This window comes from Schistocerca gregaria, chromosome 1 (assembly GCF_023897955.1).
Source record: "Schistocerca gregaria isolate iqSchGreg1 chromosome 1, iqSchGreg1.2, whole genome shotgun sequence".
Classification (NCBI taxonomy): domain Eukaryota; kingdom Metazoa; phylum Arthropoda; class Insecta; order Orthoptera; family Acrididae; genus Schistocerca; species Schistocerca gregaria.
Window position 1 is genome coordinate 302733265 of NC_064920.1, and position 24171 is coordinate 302757435.

At 43.4% G+C, this 24171-nt stretch overlaps 1 protein-coding gene across 3 annotated transcripts in view; it reads right to left on the minus strand.

Annotated features, from left to right (window-relative positions):
• The window catches only part of LOC126342297 (septin-2), a 314504-nt gene that overhangs the window by 201039 nt on the left and 89294 nt on the right, over window positions 1-24171 (minus strand). Inside the window, exon 1 of one of the 3 annotated variants that reach the window (XM_050001844.1) lies at window positions 2114-2433. The exons of the other annotated variants lie outside the window; for them this stretch is intronic. Within the exon in view, the coding sequence (XP_049857801.1) occupies window positions 2114-2170 (57 nt within the window). The 5' untranslated portion in view covers window positions 2171-2433. Of the gene's footprint in view, window positions 1-2113; window positions 2434-24171 lie in introns of those variants that run through there. 3 annotated transcript variants of the gene reach the window in all.

Here is a 24171-nt window from a genome sequence, read left to right on the forward strand (position 1 = left end):
CATTGGTAGATAAACGTCGACCACACACTCTTACGTTTAAGCAAACTGAGACAGAAAAAGAAACTGATAATGCATCTAAGAATTGTGATCGCTACGCGATTCGCCAGAGACTAACGATTTTGTCGACTTGCATCTATAAGAGGCCCATCGAAAATGTTCTTTTCTGGGAAGAGCAGACATGAACTAGTATTGAGGGAAATGATTTTCTTCCGCTACCTCCGAAAGACTGGAAAACTGGATTACGGCTTGAAATGTAATGTTAACTAAAATGGCGCTCCGAAGGCAACAAATATTCAAGCATGCTACGTTATTGATTAAGATGTCTCGCTGCGATTTCAATGCGAAACAAAACATTGTGACAGACCCAGAACTTTTGTCCCATAAAATAATTTCGCACTGTACCGCAAAGGATAAAAAAAATTACTGTGTACTGGGTGTTAAATACACACAAAATTTAGTGCATGAAACATACCACACGTAAAAAAAGAAATATGGTATCAGTTCAAAAAAACTTGACACAGAGAAAATGAACAGGCCAAAGCAATTGTTAAATGTCTAGAATACGCACCCTTACGCCACGGAACTAGTAGAAAGTTAGCTCATCTTGCTAAGCTTCTTGTACCAGTCTATTCAGGAGCTTCTGAAGCCTACTCAGTACCAGAATTTCTATGTAAACTGATTCGATTTTTGAGGATACAAAGGATTAGCAGCAAGATGTTCGTTGCACAAGAGATTTAAACCACTAAGCAAAATCTGATTTTTTAGAAGAAACTTTTCATTAGAATTATACATTACTAGTCATTTATATGTGGTGTTTACGACTGTGACAATTAGTGGAAAGTTTCGCTCCGTGATAAACCTATTCCCGTCTCTCCTCTTTTCCCATTGAAGTTCACATGTGCGCTGAAAGAAAATAAATGTAACGTGTTGTGCATAATTAAGTGCAGAGTTCGATTACTGTTCGATTACGCCATTGGTGATGAATTACTAGTATCTTCCGTGAAATACGTAGTAGTAACCGTATAGGATGGCCTAAAGAGATATAATTAAATACAATCAGTTATAGAAAAAGGAGATTCAAGGCTGAGATTATTTGGATGAGTCTTAAAGAAATGCAGTTCATCCCTAGAAAAGTGGCTTATAATGCACTGTTCGATCGATTCTTCGGTAGTATTCATCCATCTGCGATTAGCCGAATTGAGAGAGAGAGATTGAGAGAGAGAGAGAGAGAGAGAGAGAGAGAGAGAGAGAGAGATATTATCCAACTAAGAGAGGTACGTTTCTCATGGTATTATTTAGTAAACGCGAGGGCGTTACTGAGATAATCAACAAACATTAGAGCATACACTAGAAAACGAAACTATGCATTACGAAGAGATTTACAGTTGAGATGCGTACAAGAAGAATCTGGCAACATACTACTTCCTACCACATTCGTCTCGCGAAATAAATACAACGGGAAGTCTGCCGATAGCCGCCGTTCGTACAGACAATTTGGGAACGGAATGAGGAAGGCGGATTGGATTGGATTGGATTGTTTGGGGGAAGAGACCAAACAGCGAGGTCATCGGTCTCATCGGATCAGGGAAGGACGGGGAAGGAAGTCGGCTATGCCCTTTCAAAGGAACCATCCCGGCCTTTGCCTGGAGTGATTTAGGGAAATCACGGAAACCTAAATCTGGATGGCCGGTCGCGGGATTGAACCGTCGTCCTCCCGAATGCGAGTCCAGTGTGCTAACCACTGCGCCACCTCGAATAAGGAAGGCGGAAAAGTCACTGAGCCACAAGTAGCTTCCGGACACTCCACAATGTAGCTTGCGGAAGATAGACGTAGATGTAAACCATGAAAACCATAGAATTTGTAAGGAAGATATATATGTGCAATACCCATCAGGTGTAGGGAGGCACTTCAGGCGCACAGACCGAATACTACCGGAATGGGGTGGTGTATTGAACGCAAGAAGTAAACAGTACAAGTCATTCCTCTAAGCTGTAGACCAAGCATTTACTACTGTCAAGTCATGGTGTAAGGCCAGGGAGCATTACAGTAGGAACGCCACAATTGATATTGCAAGGCGGCAGTCCCTCTGAAGCGGCGGCGAGCTGTACTCACGTAGGTGACTTTGAAGTGTCGGCCGCCGGCGGACGTCATGGTGGTGGCCGCGGGCATGTCGCTGCGCTGGACTGCGAACCAGGGGCAGCAGCAGCCATACGGCGCCGCCTCCCACCTACGTGCGCCTCCCCCTCTCTCCTTTTCTCCTGCCCCCTCTCTCCGTAAGATCTCTTCTCCTACCGCGCGCCCACGCTATCGTCCCCACCCACCAGATAAGCCCTTCGCACGCATTTTTTTCTCCGCCGATAGCGCTTTTACTGTCAAACAGCGGCTTTACGAGAAGGCAAGTGTGACAGCCGCTGGCAAAGCCGCGCAGAAACTGACTGCGGCCACTGCACTGGAAGCGAGAAGCAAGCAGTACTTTAGGAAGCCCAGCTTATCTGGCAGGGAGGGCGACCCACTCAGGAATGTTGTCCCCATTCAGACAGGGATGGATTGACAGCGCTTATCTGGCAGGGATTAAAGTCGGGCTGCCCTATTAAAGGCGAGTTTGACCGTCAAAACTAAGCGCATCGCACAAAAGTTTCCGGGAGACATCAAGCTTGTCCGGTGTAACGCGAAAGGTGTCAGCTTCACACACTATTAGGGAAAGGTGCAAGGTTCGATACCATCCGTCCGCCTTGATCCATGACGTCATATCGAGTAAAGAGCATAGTTTACACAAGTTACTAAGACAACCATAGATAACATTTCATAATAGGCCGACACATAGGATGTAATGGGTCAAAGCAGACGTATGGAATGCTAAAATCTGACCGTGCGCTTGACCTCAATATTTGTATTGCTTGCTTCTGCCGAAATAATACCTCACTTCCTTCAGGTGCAATGCCCAGAGGGCCCATTAAGCAGCTGTGCTGTCCAGGACTATCTCCTTACACTATAGTAGGGAAGCCGCCGCAGCACCCAACTACCTTTGCTCACTACACATGACAGTACCACACAGATTAGCTTGGGTGCTACAACGCTACCATTGAACTGACGAGTCACTGGTCACGTTTGTGAACATTAACGGCAGGACATGAGCATATCGCAAACTAAAGAGGGTAATTGTTATCTCTTGCCTATAGGCAAGTATTCAATAAGGCGGTGGAAGATTTCTTGCATGGGTGATATTTAAATACGCATACCAGAAAAAAAAAAAAATCATCTCAGTAGAAATCACACCAATACCGTATAAAACAGCTGCTATCCTTGATAATGTCGAGGAAGAGAGTGCACAAATTTCTTCGGGTGTGCGTTATCTGAAAACATTCGCTGATGATTAGATCCGGTAGAGCTAACAACCTACGAGGACTGTTACGTTTCACACAGTGTTCGAAATAGTCCTATACTTTTTCTGTGGGCATAATACCAAGAACGCCCATACTATAGTTTGTATGGGAGAGCCTACACCTGGGATTATTTTTAGTATTTTGGAAGAACGTTGACTTATTAGTAGAATTAGTAATAGCAGTAGTCCCAGTGCAGATCCTGTTAAAAAACCTGCATAATATCGACTTTAAATCATTTTCTTGAACAATAAAGAAAAAAAGCACATGACTACCCTACATTCTCTTCCTTTCCTTGAGAGCTAGAGGGGAGGTGGGGTGGCGATCACGGACTCCCCTTGCCCCTGTGATGGGGGCCCTTCCGTAACACTGCACTAGTCCGCCTTCGTCCGTGTTCTGTAACGAGACGTAGACATCCACCATCCTCACGCCTGCTCTTCCCGCCTTTAAACCACATCCATAGATGTTTGCAACACTAGCCCTCAACTCACAAGGTGACTTTTCTGTATCGTATGCTACGAGGCGATGTCTCTTGGACCCTTTTATTTAAACCGAGATTTAAAGCCTAAATCATACGAAAATTTTAATTTGAGGTATATAAGATTTATTTTTACAATTATTTAAGTGTTGTTAAAATAATCCTTTTTGATTGTATAGCACTAAATACAGCCTGCAGTATTTTAATGTCACAAAATCACTTTTTTCGATCATTTAAACAGTACACATACACGAACTGTTAATAGATCTAAAATTTACATTCTGAAAAATTATAGTGTCTGCTGCAAGTTAATTACCACAAAAAAACTGAATTCCCAGGTTTTAAACGTGCACATAAAAATTGAGGTACGTAAATGAAGTTTGGAAAACTGAATTTAATGCTGGTATTTACATTTCTCATTACCACCACTCACAACACATTTGATTTTAAATAAGTATTTTATTAAAGAAAGAGGAAGGGTCCAAGCACCATCGTCCAGAAATTCTTGCTCTCAGTAAATTTCTTGTTCGTTAGCAGAAATGTGATCATTGGCTACTGTAAAGTCGATGTCTTTTTCGTCTGTTTCTTGATGTGTATCACTGACACCTTGCTCCATCCACCAACTAACAATTTCAGCAAACTTAGGATTGTTAAAATAGACAAATTCCTGAAAGCAAGTATTGTACTATACTGAAGAAAACAGGTACATAGATGACGAGGCGCTGTCTAGGAGACCACAATGCGTGTTAACATTACGTCCAACATACAAACAAAGAACGCGAAAATGCAACCGACAAAAAAAAAAAAATATTGTATGGTTGACGACTTAAGTAGAGTCGGGGAAATGTGGAAGCACTTCGCCAGAACGTACTCTGGAGAGCGAGTTCGCAAATTCTTGTGTGGTGTGAGAGAATACACGTCGTTGGAGGTCAATGGAGATCCCCATTTGGCCCATTTGCGGCCCGTATCGTCGCTACAAAACCTATTTGTCTCTGCTCCGCTTACGCCTGTATACATGCCTTACCGCGTCACGTGTCCGCAAAACCACCAGGCTGCATTCAGTCAAGTCGTCTCGTGAACCTGCCTAAGAACCAAATTTCAGCTTCTGGTGGGAAGAGTAAAGTCACGAGTAGACTTCCCAGTGTCCTAGGGTGCCCGCTTATGGGACAATAATTCCCAGTTTGGATTGTAACATGAATTTAACTTTGCAATGATTCTTATTGTTAGCGGACCGTAAAATACGTGAGCATGTCCAATGCAGTGCTCAATTTCGGCCGAAATGCGCCGGAAGGGCGTTCCGTCACCTCCCAGGAAATTTTATTTGAACTCACTGGAACAAGTCGGCAACGTATATTAAATCGCAATGTAACTACACACATCAAAAAAAGTTTTACATCAACCCGGTACCCAGAACTCGGGAAGACAGCCGTTGACTGTGGATATTGTATCTCCCACACACAGTCCCTTTGACTGTTCAGAGATGTCACTAAACCCGCCCCAAGATACACTCCTCGAAATTGAAATAAGAACACCGTGAATTCATTGTCCCAGGAAGGGGAAACTTCATTGACACATTTCTGGGGTCAGATACATCACACGATCACACTGACAGAACCACAGGCACATAGACACAGGCAACACAGCATGCACAATGTCGGCACTAGTACAGTGTATATCCACCTTTCGCAGCAATGCAAGCTGCTATTCTCCCATGGAGACGATCGTAGAGATGCTGGATGTAGTCCTGTGGAACGGCTTGCCACGCCATTTCCACCTGGCGCCTCAGTTGGACCAGCGTTCGTGCTGGACGTGCAGACCGCGTGAGACGACGCTTCATCCAGTCCCAAACATGCTCAATGGGGGACAGATCCGGAGATCTTGCTGGCCAGGGTAGTTGACTTACACCTTCTAGAGCACGTTGGGTGGCACGGGATACATGCGGACGTGTTGGAACAGCAAGTTCCCTTGCCGGTCTAGGAATGGTAGAACGATGGGTTCGATGACGGTTTGGATGTACCGTGCACTATTCAGTGTCCCCTCGACGATCACCAGAGGTGTACGGCCAGTGTAGGAGATCGCTCCCCACACCATGATGCCGGGTGTTGGCTCTGTGTGCCTCGGTCGTATGCAGTCCTGATTGTGGCGCTCACCTGCACGGCGCCTAAAACGCATACGACCATCATTGGCACCAAGGCAGAAGCGACTCTCATCGCTGAAGACGACACGTCTCTATTCGTCCCTCCATTCACGCCTGTCGCTACACCACTGGAGGCGGGCTGCACGATGTTGGGGCGTGAGCGGAAGACGGCCTAACGGTGTGCGGGACCGTAGCCCAGCTTCATGGAGACGGTTGCGAATGGTCCTCGCCGATACCCCAGGAGCAACAGTGTCCCTAATTTGCTGGGAAGTGGCGGTGCGGTCCCCTACGGCACTGTGTAGGATCCTACGGTCTTGGCGTGCATCCGTGCGTCGCTGCGGTCCGGTCCCAGGTCGACGGGCACGTGCACCTTCCGCCGACCACTGGCGACAACATCGATGTACTGTGGAGACCTCACGCCCCACGTGTTGAGCAATTTGGCGGTACGTCCACCCGGCCTCCCGCATGCCCACTATACGCCCTCGCTCAAAGTCCGTCAACTGCACATACGGTTCACGTCCACGGTGTCGCGGCATACTACTGCGAGGGAGCTCCGTATGCCACGGCAAACTGGCTGACACTGACGGCGGCGGTGCACAAATGCTGTGCAGCTAGCGCCATTCGACGGCCAACACGGCGGTTCCTGGTGTGTCCGCTGTGCCGTGCGTGTGATCATTGTTTGTACAGATATCTCGCAGTGTCCGGAGCAAGTATGGTGGGTCTGACACACCGGTGTCAATGTGTTCTTTTTTCCATTTCCAGGAGTGTATAAACAATCATGCATGAGCTGCGCCTATGAGACGGAGGGGGGGTCTTACAGCCGATCAGTTCCAGTCATTCCACCAGGAAGGAGGTACACGGCCCGTATTGTCTGTAGTTCAACCATGCCTAGACGGTCAATACCGCAGATCGATCGCGTCCGCGTTGTTACTTTGTGCCAGGAAGGGTTCTAAACAAGGGAAGTGTCCAGGCGTCTCTGAGTGAACCAAAGCGATGTTTTTCGGACATAGAGGAGATATAGAAAGACAGGAACTGTCTATGACATGCCTCCCTCACTCCCTCACGAGGAACACTGCCTTCTTGAATAATGCTTTTCGTGCAGCCACAGGACGTCGTGTTACTACTCAAACTGTGCGGAAGAAGCTGCATGATGCGCAATTTCACTCCGACGCCCATGGCGAGGTCCATCTTTGAACTACGACACCATTCAGCGCGGTACAGATGGGCCCACCAACGTGCCGAATGGACCGCTCATCAAAGTCTAATTCTTCATTCATGAATGAAGAACCAGGAAGAATTGCTCGTTGCTGCTGCAGACGAAACAGCTTATAACGTTGTCAAGCGTCATCGGTCCTTCAGTTCTCTTGGCTGTACCGTAAAACTGAATGCCACGATGTATTCTAACTCTGAAACCACCGAAAAGCAGTCAGCAACCAGGACCAAAGCAACAGCGATTATGAAAAATATTTTCGCATCACACTCCGTTTCCGGACGCACGAAACAATTGCAAGAAGTTTCGTTTTACAGAATCGGCACTGATTCTTCGAGCCACAAGGCTGAAAAGATTTTTCCTTAGTTGTTCAATACTTTACTAAAACTGACGGAATCCAACAGAAGCTGTTGCAATTTGATTCGCTGGAAAACGAAACATCACAGACAATTGCGAAGTTTTGTCAAGACACTTTAAAACAACTGCAAATTCCATTAGATAAATTAACTGCTTTTTGTGTGAGACCGTACCAATACCAACTTCGGTGGGCTTCATCGACGCGGTCAGCGGATGTGTTTCACCAAATTAAAAAAGAACTAGGAAAATTGTGGAAGGAATTGGATGCCCTGCCCATATTCTCCACAATACTATATCAATTGTCATGAACATATCCACTTCTTTTTTAATATAAACTGTAAGAATAGAAGCTGAAAGTGTTTTGCTTATACATTGAGGTCAAGCATCGGACTCTTCTGTCTCAATCAAAAACAAGACGGTTGCCGTCAATGACCGCAGTTCAGAGGATTCATTAAAACAATTTTTTTGATGCCGAAGACAGGTCACCTAATATAATTTCAGACTTTTTTCAGGAATCCGATCAGTATATGTTACAAGAAGGTACGGCCAAACTTACAAGAAACATTTCTCACACACAAAGGAAAGATGTTATGTGGACATGTGTCTGGAAACGCTTAATTTCCATGTTAGAGCTCATTTTAGTTTCGTCAGTATGTACTGTACTTCCTCGATTCACCGCCAGTTGGCCCAATTGAAGGAAGGTAATGTTGACTTCGGTGCTTGTGTGGACATGCGACTCATTGCTCTACAGCACTAGCACTAAGCACATCAGTAGGTAGCATCAACAGGTTAGTGTTTTTGCAGTCAGTGCAATGTTTACAAATGTGGAGTTGGCAGATGCCCATCTGATGTATGGATTAGCACGGGGCAATAGCCGTGGCGCGGTACGTTTGTATCGAGACAAATTTCCAGAACGAAGGTGTCCCGACAGGATTACTATGACTCGCAACTGGGAATGACCTAGAACGACGAGGACACCTGCAATGGACGAGGCAATTCTTCGTGCAGTTGTCGATAAACCTAATGTCAGCGTCAGAGAAGTTGCTGCTGTACAAGGTAACGTTGACCACGTCACTGTATGGAGAGTGCTGCGGGAGAACCAGTTTCCGTACCATGTACAGCGTGTGCAGGCACTATCAGCAGCTGATTGGCCTCCACGGGTACACTTCTGCGAATGGTTCATCCAACAATGTGTCAATCCTCATTTCAGTGCAAATGTTCTGTTTACGGATGAGGCTTCATTCCAACGTGACCAAATTGTAAATTTTCACAATCAACATGTGTGGGATGACGAGAATCCGCACGCAATTGTACTTTCACGTCATCAACACAGATATTCTGTGAACATTTGGGCAGGCATAGTTGGTGATGTCTTGATTGGGCCCCATGTTCTTCCACCTACGCTCAATGGAGCATGTTATCATGATTTCATACGGGATACTTTACCTGTGCTGCTAGAACATGTGCCTTTACAAGTACGACACAACATGTGGTTCATGCACGATGGAGCTCCTGCACATTTCAATCGAAGTGGTCGTACGCTTCTCAACAACAGATTCAGTGACTGTCGGATTGGTAGAGGCGGACCAATTCCATGGCCTCCACACTCTCCTGACCTCAACCCTCTTGACTTTCATTTATGGGGCCATTTGAAAGCTCTTGTCTACGCAACACCGGTACCAAATGTAGAGACTCTTCTAGCTCGTACTGTGGACGGCTGTGATACAATACGCCATTCTCCAGGGCTGCATCAGCGCTTCAGGGATGCCATGCGACGGAGGGTGGATGCATGTATCCTCGCTAACGGAGGACATTTTGAACATTTCCTGTAACAAAGCTTTTGAAGTCATTCTAGTACGATCTGTTTCTGTGTGTTTCCATTCAATGATGAATGTGATTTGAAGAGAAGTAATAAAATGAGCTCTAAGATGGAAAGTAAGCGTTTCCGGACACATGTCCACATAACATATTTTCTTTGTTTGTGTGTGAGGAATGTTTCATGAAATTTTGGCCGTACCTTTTTGTAACACCCTGTAGCGTTTTATAAGTAACGCTTGACATGGAAGAATAGTGGAAGAAAGGTGGGTTTACTTTCTTCAGGAAACCGAAAATCCTGAACGCAAATGCCAACTGCTAAAATTATGGGAGTATGTTTTCTTTTCCCGCTCACAATGCCACTGTGGAATGAGTATTTTCGCTGATGGCGGCACAGAGGACTGATGAAAGAAATCGACTGAGTACTTGTGGAATCAATCTTACAGTGCCAGTTTAACTACAAGCTGCATGAAATTTTATAAACATGTAAAAGGAAAGACTTGCTGAAAAAGGTGATATCTTCTGAAAAATATGGTGTACTAACTACTACCGCAACACGTTGCATGTAATTGTGTTCTAAATAAAAATACTAAACTTTTGCTTCATTTCTACACCCCCATTTCAGAGAGTCTCGACGAGATCTGAGCTAGATATGGCAACCCGAGAAAAGTCCTACTGGTTACAGAATAAGAATGATAAATAGCCGTCGGTAAACATTTGGAATATCCCCAATTTCGCCACTTCATAATGCTGGAAGAAGTGTAGTCTGCGTAAGGAAGCTTAATGAGAATTTAGTGTATTATGGTTATTTCTAATAACCTACAGAGATTCAAACTCGAAATGAGGCTAATCTCGTGGACCTTAGTAGGCTAAAGCTGGGAACAACAACTCGCATTTTTCAGGGCTGTTCTCACACACATTCTGGATTGCTATATAGCAATGGTAAGCAATGAAAACCTAACTGTCGGTGAAAACCTCGTATTCTAGTAACCAGTAACTTCGTTGTCTAAGATTTGAAAATGCATAATTTCTTTAATCTGTCAGTTAACTAGGCTTCTACTATATAATTATACATGTTTTTATATAACTTTATATTATGTTTTAAGAAACCATTATTGCTTCTCCTGTACAATTTAAGAACATGGAGCTACGAGGTTTTCATTGCCTATCATCGATCGGTAGCTGCCAATATTGTAAGCTGTTTTACGGCATTTCTCAAATCTCAGTACTGATTCACTCTGCAATTTGTACACGTATCTGGCAGGACGTGCGCTGAATGGGTACAGTATTTTTCTTATCTAAACTACTCACAAGAAATTTAGAATGCCACGACATATTATGTGCTTGACAATTTACAGCTCGGCTAAGCGTTTCCTGAGCCAAAGCGGCACAAAAATATTGTAATATCGATAACTTCTTTCTTATCTGAAGCAACAGTGGTATTTTTCTTCTATCAGAGCTCAGATGTAACTAACACAGATTGAGATTTTCTGCTATGAAAAAGATGAATTAATTGCTTTTGCTTTGCCTGCCGCTACATGCATAATACAACCTTCAGTAATGTAATAAGAGTAAAACTTGTATTCTACAATGAGTGAAAACAGATAATGTAAGTCGTACACGCTAAGTATTCACTGAAGAAAAATATTTGAAAAATCTGATTTTATTAACTTGGTTATTGGCAAATTTTGGTCAGAGTATCGACGATTGTTATCCATCTTCAAACAAGACCAGGTATAATAATGTTTTGTGTAGTTTCATATCACATTTGGTTCTTCACAATTACCCAATGAACAGAAAACATCTACAGAATTTACTAAAACATTTAACTCCGTGTCTCATGTCACATCGTGTTTTGTTTTTCCAGGCTCTTCGAGAAGTCTGAACTATACGTGACAATGATTGGTAAGGAATATCTTGATCGCCTTTATTAATTACTGCTGGACACTCGTTCATCGAGCAGCTACAATGCAGCTGTTTGAACGTTGCGACTGGCACCAATTGAGAACATGACGTCATTGCCAAGGGGACAGGGCAATAGTAAAAAAAATCAATTGTTACTCCTTCGTAGTGCAATCTTTCCAAGTAGAATTATAAATTTTCTACCAAGTTCATCAGAATTTTGAAATGATGTGCAATAATCTACATCTACATTTATACTCCACAAGCCACCCAAGGGTGTGTGGCGGAGGTCACTTTACGTGCCACTGTCATTACCTCCCTTTCCTGTTCCAGTTGCGTATGGCTCGCGGGAAGAACGCCTGCCGGAAAGCCTCAGTGCGCTCTCGAATCTTTCTAATTTTACATTCTTGATCTCCTCGGAAGGCATAAGTAGGGGGAAGAAATATATTCGATACCTCATCCAGAAACGCACCCTCTCGAAACCTGGACAGCAAGCTATACCGCGATGCAGAGCGCCTCTCTTGCGGAGTCTGCCATTTGAGTTTGCTAAACATCTCCGTAACGCTATCACGCTTACCAAATAACCCTGTGGCGAAACGCCCCGCTCTTCTTTGGGTCTTCTCCATCTCCCCTGTCAACCCGACCTGGTACGGATTCCAAACTGATGAGCAGTACTCAATTATAGGTCGAACGAGTGTTTTGTAAGCCACCTCCTTTGTTGATGGACTACATTTTGTAAGGACTCTCCCAATGAATCTCAACCTGACACCCGCCTTACCAACAATAATGATGTAGCCAACAATGTAAGTAAGGATCACTGATTTCTTACAGGGCGAGAAAACTTTTTTTTTTTTTTTTTTTTTTTTTTTTTTTTTTTTTTACTACTCTCAAATTGTACCTGAACTGCGTTGAAACTGAGAAAATGTAATACAACGAAACGACGAATTCGTATAATGTATCTGCACGTATAGTGGTAGCACGGCCCGTCGGCCACAGGAAGTCGATGTTAGTGTCTGCAGTGTGCGAGAGGAAACAGCGGCGCCGAGAATAGCTGCGGAGTGCTTTGTCATAGCGAGTGCTGTTCAGCTGTAACGGAAGTAGTCCCGGAAATATTTAGGCTCAGGACGGAACGGTCGCCCAGTGGAAAGTGCAACGAAAGCAGTGGAGCAGTAGCCGGCGTAAGTGATCAGCTATCACCTGGTCACGTGACCGGACGACGCAAGGGGGCTCTGTACCCTCTTACCTTCCAGCAGAAATGCGGGAAGTGCGTTGATAAAAACAAGTCTAGGACGTCGAAGGAATAGTCCAGGATAGAAGTAGTATCATACACGTATACACCATCACAGGGTCTGTAAACGATTCGAGTCGCAGACTGCATTAATGTTGCCGCCAGGTGGTCACATTGTCAAACCTGGATGGATATACACCATAATGGGGAAAGGCAGCTTGTAGGACTACGGGAAATGTCGCTTCCTCGCATGAGAACATTGTGTTCGAAAGGGACACTATTATGAAAAAAGTGAAAAGGGAAAAAGCGATACGATCTGTGTAATCTTGTAATAACATGCAACAAACGGGCAACTAATCAACAACTGCAGGTTTTTTTCATTTGCTTACGGTCTAACCATTTTTTAGCTTGTCGATAACGGTCCGGGGTTTGCTGGAAAGACAACGGGCTGATCCTGCGATAATTCCAAATGCGGTGGAGCGCATGCGCTCGGTAGGATTGTTTGTTGGCCTTATATGTAGAGATAACTGGATCTAATCAACCTCCTTGCGTCAGCCGAGAAGTTACTGTAAGGGAAGTAGAGTCTCCGATTTCAGACTGCGTAGCTGGTGACATGCTCCGCGAACGCTGTCGTCCACAGAAAACACAGCAAGCCAGTACCGAATAGAACAAAGCTGGTGAGGAGTTAAGTTCCAATTTACAGCCAAACTGTCGAGTTTATCGTTACACGTAACTGTGACAGAAAAGGTTATTATTATTGCTACGCCGGCCGGGGTGGCCAAGCGGTTCTAGGCTCTACAGTCTGGAACCGCGCGACCGCTACGGTCGCAGGTTCGAATCCTGCTTCGGGCATGGATGTGTGTGATGTCCTTAGGTTAGTTAGGTTTAAGGTAGTTCTAAGTTCTAGGGGACTGACGGCCTCAGAAGTTAAGTCGCACAGCGCTCAGAGCCATTTGAACCATTTTTTTTAATTATTGCTACCCACGAATTCGAGCCCTCTACCACAATGATTTTGGCAACAGTCACTAGTTGTGGTGGTCTGACAGACATGAATACACCTGACAAAGACGGAAGGTCTGTTGCTGTGTCTAAAATCGCGGATGGTTCATTTTGGTTTGTCGAATAGTTCGCCGACTCGGTTCCTAAAACCACAAATGATTCAGTTTTCCGGAGAAAAACGGATAATTCTCTGCTGCTCATACTGTAGTTACAAGTTAGAAGGAACCCAGAGATCTCAAAATCTGAAGCAATGAAAGTAAATGTGGTTGCTGTATAATTCCTGAGAGATCTTTGATAATAATCGCCGTCATGCGTTGCAGTGCAAATTGAAAACCTAATCGAACACACGTTTGCTTAGCCATCTCCTATAGGATGAATAGTAATCTATTCTGCTTTATATATTTTTGTATTATTTTAACAGTCAGAAAATACAATTAACCTCTATTGTAGGTTTAATATTTGCCAGAATATATGCAGCTAAGAGTAACTTGCTAAAATCGCTCTAAGCCCTATGGGACTTAACATCTGACGTCATCAGTCCCCTAGACCTAGAACTACTTAAACCTAAATAACCTAAGGGCATCACACACAGCCATGCCAGAGGCAGGATTCGAACCTGCGACCGTAGTAGCAGCGCGGTTCCGGACTGAAAGTAATTTGCTATTTTGTGATGAAAGACACTTTTAGCTAAGCACTTATTTAGAATTTTTTGAAATAGGTTACCACCTGTGATTACGTTGATGCACTGGCCTACATTTTCTTCCACCACAGTGTCGATCTTAGACTACTAATTACGCAGGTAATTAGCAACCTACGTTCAAAGCAACTCCCTTTAGAGAGAAAATAATCTTACTCGTGCCCTTTAATAGCTTTCTACCTACCACGGGTGCCATCGGAATGAGATCCTGAAGAAATGAAGATTTGGAGTGTTTCAAACACCACAGGGGTACCATATTTCAGAGCCCTTCAGACATCAGTCTTTGCTTCTCACCTGCAGAGTATGTTGCACTAGCATGCAGGAGCTCCACGCGCACTTATCGAGTACCAGCGATAAATGATTAAGAGTGGCAAGAGGTAACGAGCAGTCGGCGTTATGTGAAGCTCAGTCAGTTTGGAACGTTTCTCCTCGTGTGTCGTCTCGCAGCGTCCCCCGAAGACCAACAGCGGATGCGGCCTGACAACCGTCTCCATCCGGCTTATAGTATTATCTCCGTACAAAAAACAAAATAACAATTTAAAGTTGCAACGGACCCAGTAACTCCTTAAAAGTTTATTGTTTTTAGGTCAATTAAATTGGGATTAATTTCCCAACTTTATGCTGTTAGCATTATGCAATTATTCTTTATCTGATTTAGTAGTTTTGTTTAATTTTTACGGTTGCGTAATGAGGTTTTCGGAATGAATTAACATTAGCTTTAAAGTGACATCTGCAATTTGTCCCAATTTTATCACGTTGTATAATAAATTACCGAATGGAACAGTTACAGCGTGTAAATACCGTCGCCTACAGGGAGTCGTTAAAAATATGTAAACACCTTGAGGAATGCATGCTTGATCATAAATGAAGGCGCTAGCGAAGCCTGCAGGTTGCCGTGTTGTACTGGGTGGTTATAAATGAAGCGCAGCTGCTCACAGAGCTCCAGGGCAGGCTGTAATTATCGTGTGGCAGCGAAACTTGGTAGATACGCTAATGCGTTAAGGTGGGGTTTACTATCTTTGGTCCGAAAAAAGCATATTCTTTGAGAATTTTTTTTATCGGAATGTGTTATAGATATCAATGTCAAATTAGGTCAATGTTTATCGATATTTCCTCTAGAAACTGGAATTTTCTCGACCGGAAATTGCGAAGAGCTAAGGCGGAAGTGCTGTCGGAAAGAAAATTTCGATCTAGACCTCCACGCGCGGTAGGTCACAGGTCAGCCCCCACGCGTTCAAACTTTCATTTGAATGTTGCGTATTTCCTCCCAAGCACCGGTACAATAACTCGTCTTCCGAAAGAAAACAAAACTGGTGCGTGAGAAAGGCCGATTTCAGGAAGGTGCATTTTTTGTTCAACGGCGAATAACAAACATTTCCGTTCCGTGTTCGGAAAAATCTTTTCAGGAGTGGATTCTAAACACTTTTAAGGATCCAAAAATGCTATTAAAAAAAAAAATTTTTTTTGAACCAAAAGATAGCAAACCTCCCCTTAATGTGGAACCGATTTACGCTGAAAAAAGAAATTAGTTCCATGATTGGCCACCTGGTGCAAATCTGGCGCTTTACACGGTATGGCGGTATTACATGCACGTCGTCTTTTGACAACCCATAACGTGAGTGAGGAATATTGCTGTCGAGAAGGAAGACTTAACGTCGTTGTCAGTGAAATTTATTTAAATGGCAGCAGTTAGTGCTGCATTGACAGAGTATCGCCAAATGAAAGGTCTGAGAAGAGGACCAGTGTAACTAAACGGTTTAAAGAAGACGATAAAATTCGAAAATACGGGTGAGCTTGGTGTGGCATGTGGAAGATGAAGGCGTTCTATTACTGATGAGGTGGCTGTTCCTGTAACTGACCTTGCAGTACGTGTCCCGCTGTAGTACATGCTCGTGCACTGACACGAAAATTGTCCTTCCAGTGGTCAACACAACGGAAAGTTTTGCGGTCTATATTACGCTAGTACCCGTACCGTATCCAGACGGAGCAACTGAAACTTCATGCAAACAATCCTGTTGGAGGAACATCCGCAGCTGGGCTTTATACCATAGGTTGAAAATACCACTACAGTTGTAAAGTTCTTTTATTATCTCACGACGGTCGTGAGGTGATAAAAGAACTTTACAACGGTAGCGGTATTTTCAACTTCTGAAACTTCATGATCTGCAGTTACGTTCTGAATTTCCTCTTCGGTTTCTGGCACGGACCGAATTTATAACAGGCGGCCTGGCACAATATTCTGTGGAGTGACGACGCACATTGTACACTGGAAAGTGCAATGGATACACAGAACTGCCGAATTTGGGATTGTGCTGAAGCCATTGAATTCGCTGTGTGTGACTCTGTGGTGTGGATTCACAAGCACATATATTTTCGGTCCGTTCTTGTTTGAAAAGAACACAAAGGGCCTGTCAGCTGTGTTGTGACGATTGCACGTTCTCGAGGCCTCCTTATACATGTTCCTTATACATGTTCTGCTTTGCAGAAGCGCAACGCTTCCTGTCTCTCGGCCAGTGAAAGATCTGCTTAACGCAATCTTCCACGAATGTGTTATCTCCGTAGGTTTTCCAGACGCACGGCCTGACCCGAACACATCTGACATTAAGCTCTGGGTATATCTGAAAGATCAAGTTTATCACGGAGACGCCGGTTTCTACCTTATTTGACGGTCAGTATACACGAACACGTTGCTTACATTCCACCGGAACTGCTGCGAGCTCGACGATAACAGCGCTCATATTGAGCAAATAGTGTGAGCGGCGGTTAATAATAAAATGAACGTTATGCCTGTCTCACTTGTTTGACCTTTTTTGCCAACGTCCAGTTCCTAACCCATTAAATAAAAACACATTTCTGTACGCCTTTGTTGCATTCACAGCACCAGTGTGTTTCCCAATGGTGGTGACGACGATAGAGCCACAGCTCGTGTCGTGAGCACGAGGATGCTGGCCACCACACTCACGAGATCACATTATTATTGAACTTTGTAGCGTACATTAAAAGAATGGGTGCGTAATCGCTGTCCACGTCCATCATCATTACCTGAACTTGGCACTGTTTTGCAGGGATAAGTGTCTAGCAGTATCTTGTAAATCACAAAGGACCTGTATTCAGCCATTTTGGGACGACTGGAAGCTTTTTTTAATATAATGGTTTTCCTACACCGTATTAGTCGTGATAATGTGTTGGGTTTCTTGGTGTTTTCATTTTTCTGTCCACCTTCTGTATCCACAACTCTTAAGTCAATGGTAAGGCAATGAATTTCAAAGACACCATGACACACTCGAGAATGATTTACATTTTGAAATCTTTTCCGATCTACTTTGTCCTCTGTCATCATCTCAGTTTTGTGGTAGTGCAGACATAAAGGCTATGACAAAAGCCAGTACTTACCGTCAAACAATCTAAGTGAACAATATTTTTGAAAATGCTATAGAAATTCAGTATTTAAAAGCTAAAGCTGTTTTGAATCTAAATGTTATTTTTGGACTGAACCTTGAGAAAGTGGAAGTACCCCGTTCACTACGCGTATAGACTCCAAAGCTTTAAAAGCTTAAATTATGAAGTACTGGAACTAATTATTTATACTTCACTGAATTTAACTAAGATGTTAGAACACTGAAGGCCCTTCGCGTTTTACTCAGCCAATAGAAACAACAGTAGTTACCATCTTTAGCAATCCACGCTAAACTTCATATCTGTGAAGCACTACTAGAAATTTTGTATCTCTCTCTCTAAATGAAACAAATGGTTAATGAAATTTGTTGATACGCAATAGGATGCAAATTATAATTTGGGTAACAGAGTAATCTGCAGCCCAATTAAACCGTTGAACTTGGGTCGTGTATTATGAAATTCTATAAAAACACTAACCGTCTTTCCAGGAGCGCACACCATTACGGACTGTTAAATACTGAGTTTTCCAAGAGCACACTTCTACGGACTGTTAAGAACTGAGGTTCTTGCATGCGTTCCAATATGCAGCGCAGCATTGACAGGGGGTTCCCAACATCCTGCGTTCGGACACATCCTAAGATTTACGAATTATCTGTCTAAGGAAAGATTACATTCTTATATAATTATGATTTCTTTGGTATATTTAGTACAAATTTCTGTTAATTCACGCAGGACAACTGTCATAAAGAATCGATAAATACAATAAATGGTATTAGACAAGATATTCTACGAAACAAATGTAAAGCAATCATTTTATCAAGTTAAGAAGCAGAAGCACGCTCACAAGAACTCCACACTTCAACTTTCTTTGGAAACATACGGAATGTCTTGTTTTCTAATAACCATCAACCACGTCGTTACTATCAAACTGCCTCCTCCCCACCATCCCACCAGGCAAGTAGTTGCTCCACGTTCTGCTAATGACCTCTGTAGAAAGAGGCCATATACGCTCACTGAAAACCAACGAACAGCCTTGAGAACCAGCAATCGACTAACATGGTAACCCTGTCCATTCGTTATTACAGATTTCGTCCAAATTTGTACTATATGCTGTGCTTGGCCACAAAGTGGAATTCCAGATGACCAAGCGTTTAGAAACAATAGCATTCGTGGCGCGAGTCAGGCGAGGCATGAGGCATTTATGATAGCATAGTTGCCAGGCATTGGAAATGCTGGGAAATGTGTGTTTCAAACCGTGACGTATAGAGTCTAACAAGACGAGCTACTATGAAGATACGATTGTGGTAACAAACGGACAGAAGAGGGTCTTACACGTAATATGACCAGTGCACCGGAAGATGGTCACCTTGTCCGAACGCTTAATGGATCCCGTATTGGCTCGACGTCGGAGCACATCAAAGGTGTGCACCTGTTGGCAGTGCTGAGAGGCAGTTTATGGTGAACGTAGCCCCGCTTCAAGGCTAGAAGGCAGCCATTCGCTGCGGTCCGGGCTGTGAGGGATGGTCGCGGAGAGGACACGCAGAGAGCGATTACCGCTGCTGCCTCAGACTTCACGTTATGCAAACAGCAGGCAACCAAGTCAGCACTCACACTGTGTGCACCAAGCGACTGTCTGGTGGCAGACGATTTGCTAGCGTCAGTAAAGTTATTCTGCATAGAAAGAAGCAGTTCGGATGACGAATAGTTTTTCCATATTACCATTGCAACACAGTACGATGGGGAGACGATACTGGGTGCATGACTTGATATGAACAGGGAAAGATCAGGGCTGTGCCATAGACTGTGTAGTGAATGCAAGGGACTGTCGGGATCACTATTTTGTTTCAGAATTAACACGTCGTACATATCAGCCTGTGGTAGGTCAACATACTTCTTATTATAGTTATTTTCTATGTATTATGATGGAAGAACCTTCTTCGCAGTGTTAGTGTACTTGTCTTTGCTTGCCATCCGCAGCACCCTTACACCACAGCGGTGCGTCGATTCTACGTCCATTTTGTTGCTCTTCATAGTAAACAATCCTGGGCTTACATTTCAGCAAGGTGTGCCGGCCCGCACAGGGAGAGTGTTCCTACTGACTGTCTTTGTGCTTGCCACACCTTATCTTTCTCAGGCAAGGACGCCCCACTTTAGAATGTTTGGAGCATCTTGGGCCGGGTCCTACAACCTGCTACAGGTTGACGATCTAACGCACCATTTGGACAGAATGTCACACGATATTCCTCAGGAGGACATCCAACAATTCAATCAATCAATGTCAAGCCGAATTATTGCTTACATAAGAGCCAGAGGTGGATTAATGCGATATTGACTTGTTCAATTTGTGAAGCTCTTTCTCTGGAATAAATCATCTTCATCTTGTACAAATCATCCAGTTTTTCTCAATTTGTAATCATTTATTTGTCTGTACATGTACCTCACATCTACCAACTTCCATCCCATTCGGGTACTTCATTTATGGCGCGCTGTTTCTTCCCTTAAGAGTGTATTTGCAGCTATATAGCTAAGTTTATTTTCCGACAGTTGAGTCTCCTTTTTTTCTTCTCTCGTATGGTTGTCTCAATTCAACCTGTAGACCTTTTAGTGAGACAAAATATTCAGTCGTATCGTTATTGCTCTTCCCAGCAGCAAAAAGATATGTGGTAGGTCGAATTCACATTTTAATGAAATTATGGCTTATACTTTCATGTTATCTACATTGTATTATTCTCATGCAACCACAAAAGATAATTATTTTGCTTCATGAGCGGCATAGCAGGAAATAGGTAGTGACGACAATCCACATCCGAGAAAGCAGTTGACGCCAGCGTACATATTCGCTATCAGGTCGGCGGCTACAGGGATGAAAAAGATGCCAAGAGTGTCAAGTAAATGAAGATATAATTTGTATTGAAAAAAACTGCCAGTCGGTCTTCAGATCTTGAAAGATGATGATTTGTATTCTGCGCTTGTTATTCGTTACGTGACTGTACACATTGTGCGCAAATAAGTATTTTGTGAAGTTATTGAAATTAATGGGAAGATATCAGTATTCTGATTTACTTTGGAAATCGTGTTAAGAGAACTTTCTGAAGGAGGATTACTGAAAAAAATATTGCTTCTTCAAATTGACGCCAATGAAGAGAAAAATGTTATCTCTCGGTTCTAGTTAGCAACTAGACTTCGCTAAACTGTTTGGAAATAGGAAATCAATCTAAAGTGATAATTGAGACTGAGATTTGCTTTAGTTAGAACGACTGGACAGCTCAGTCAACTGAGTGTTGAAATTTAAACGCGATTTGCATTTTATTTGAATGAAGGATATTACGTATCAGAGACTGTTTCGTTCAGTTGCGCGGAAGTAACGATGATATCTGTCGAAAACCAAATACGTAAATTAGAGCCAAGAAGCGCAAATGCATAAAACGTCTTAGAGGTTATAGGCTCTTGTCCCTGCTGTAAGTGAAGACTAAGATTGAGTGATCAATACGTATGAACAAATGGACTTCACGCCATTTTTTTGAGAACAAAGCTATTGCGACTGAACTAATCATGGAATTGACGGATCGTAAGGAACACTGCACTTGAATGTAATTTCTGCGTCAGTATAGCAACGGGAAAATCAACTAATCCGGTTGGTTTGAAGAAACAATAGAATTTAGCTAGTGCACTGCAGATTTATGTCCACATTCAGGATGGGAAAATGTACAAGACCCTGTCAAAAATACATTATCTTCGGGGGTATGGGAGATGCCATGTTCGTGGTTTAACTTTCCAGCTGATCAGGAGTAGTTACGTCGCCTTACATACGCATTTCTGGCTAGGTTACGAGGTTCTCCCATATTAAGGTCGTACGGCTCCAGCCGTCTTAAGATAAATTTTTATTTTTGGGATAATCACTTAGATTTAAATGTTTAAATGTGTGTGAAATCTTATGGGACTTAACTAAGGTCATCAGTCCCTAAGCTTACACACTACTTACCCTAAATTATCTTAAGGACACACACACACACACACACACACACACACACACACACACTTAGATTTACGCCTGATTCATTCACTCATATGTCCGCAAATGTGTATCTTCCTCTCCACTTGAACTATGTAGCTAAACTTCTGTAACTTTTGTTGTCGTGTCCTCAGTTCTGTGTAATGTAAATGTTAATTTTCACATTATGCTTGTATATGTGCAACTGAATAATACCAATTTTATCATGTCATAAGTTTGCAGCTCGTGGTCTTGCGGTAGCGTTCTCGTTTCGCACAGGGTCCCGGGGTCCAATCCCGGCAGGGTCAGGGATTTTCCCTGCCCCGAGATAACGGGGTGTTGTGTCGTCTTCATCATAATCATCATTCATCCCCTTTACGATCGGAGGAAGGCAATGGCAAACCGCCTCCGCTAGGACGTTGGCTAGTCAACGGTGCGGTCTCCCGCATCTTTCCCCACGCTCCTCTGAGTATGGCACGTCATCATTATCATGTCATGCGCCTTCACCTTTATTTTTTTGAAAGACGTCATCAGTGGCTTAAAATATACACATATTTATGTACAACCATTTTGTTATATACAGGGTGGTCCATTGATACTGACCGGGCCAAATATCTCACGAAATAATCATCAAACGAAAACTACAAAGAGCGAAACTTGTCTAGCTTGAAGGGGAAACTAGATGCCGCTATTGTTGGCCCGCTAGATGGCGCTGCCATTGGTCACACGGACATCAACTGCGGTTTTTTTAAAAAATAGGAACCCCCGTTTTTGTTACATATTCGTGTAGTACGCAAAGAAATATGAATGTTTTAGTTGGACCACTTTTTTCGCTTTGTGATAGATGGCGCTTTAATAGTCACAAACGTATACGTACGTGGTATCAGGTAACATTCCACTAGTGCAGACGGTATTTGCTTCGTGATACATTACCCGTGTTAAAATGGACCTCTTACCAGTTGCGGAAAAGGTCGATATCGTGTTGATGTATGGCTATTGTGATCAAAATGCCTAACGGGTGTGTGCTATGTATGCTGCTAGGTATCCCGGACGACGTCATTCAAGTGTCCAGACCGTCCGCCGGATAGTTACATCATTTAGGGAAACAGGAAGTGTTCAGCCACATGTGAAACGTCAACCACGACCTGCAACAAATGATATGGCCAAGTACGTGTTTTAGCTGCTGTCGCGGCTAATCCGCACGTCAGTACCAGACAAATTTTGCGAGAATAGGGATCTCAAAAACGTCGGTGTGTTGAGAATAATATATCAACGTTGATTGCACCCGTACCATATTTCTATCCACCAGCAATTGCATGACGACGACTTTGAACGTCGTCTACAGTTCTGCCACTGGGCAGAAAAGAAATTACGGGACGATGACATTTTTTTGCACCCGTTCTATTTAGCGACGAAGCGTCATTCACCAACAGCGGTAACGTAAACCGGCACAATATGCACTATTGGGCAACGGAAAATGTACGATGGCCGCGACAAGCGGAACATCAGCGACCTTGGCAGGTTAATGTATGGTGTGGCATTATGACATTTATTTATGGGAGGAAGGATGATTGGCCCCGATTTTATCGGTGGGAATCTAAATGGTGCAATGCATGCTGATTTCGTACGAAATGTTCTACCGATGTCAATACAAGATGTTTCACTGCATGACTGAATGGCGATGTACTTCCAACATGATGGATGTCCGGCACATATCTCGCGTGCGGTTGAAGAGGTACTGAATAAAACATTTCATGACAGGTGAATTGGTCGCCGAAGCACCATACCATGGCCCGCACGTTCACCGGATCTGGCGTCCCCGGATTTCTTTCTGTGGGGAAAATTGAAGGATATTTGCTATCGTGATCCACCGACAACGGCTGACAACATGCGTCAGCGCACTGTCAATGCCTGTGCGAACATTACGGAAGGAGAACTACTCGCTGTTGAGAGGAATGTCGTTACACGCATTGCCAAATGAATTTCGGTTGACGCACATCATTTTGAGCATTTATTGCACTAATGTGGTATTTGAAGGTAATCACGCTGTAACAGCATGCGTTCTCAGAAATGATAAGTTCACAAAGGTACATGTATCACATTGGAACAACCGAAATAAAATCTTCAAATGTACCTACGTTCTGTATTTTAATTTAAAAACCTACCTGTTACCGACTATTAGTCTAAAATAGTGAGCGGTATGTTTGTGACTATTACAGCGCCATCTACTACAAAGCGAAAAAAGTGGTCCAACTAAAACATTCATATTTCTTTACGTACTACACGAATATATAATAAAAATGGGGATTCCTATTTTAAAAAACCTAGTTGATATCCGTTTGACCTATGGCAGTGCGATCTAGCGGGCCAACCACAGCGCCATCTGATTTCCTCCTTCAAGCTAGACAAGTTTTGTTCTTTGTAGTTTTTTCGTTTGACGCTTATTTCGTCAGATATTTGGCCTGATCACGATCAATGGACCACCCTGTATACTAGACACTGTACTGTTATGTTAGTGACAGATCTAGCACATTTTTGTAACTTAATATTGGTCAAAATGTTTAAGAACACGTTTAAAAC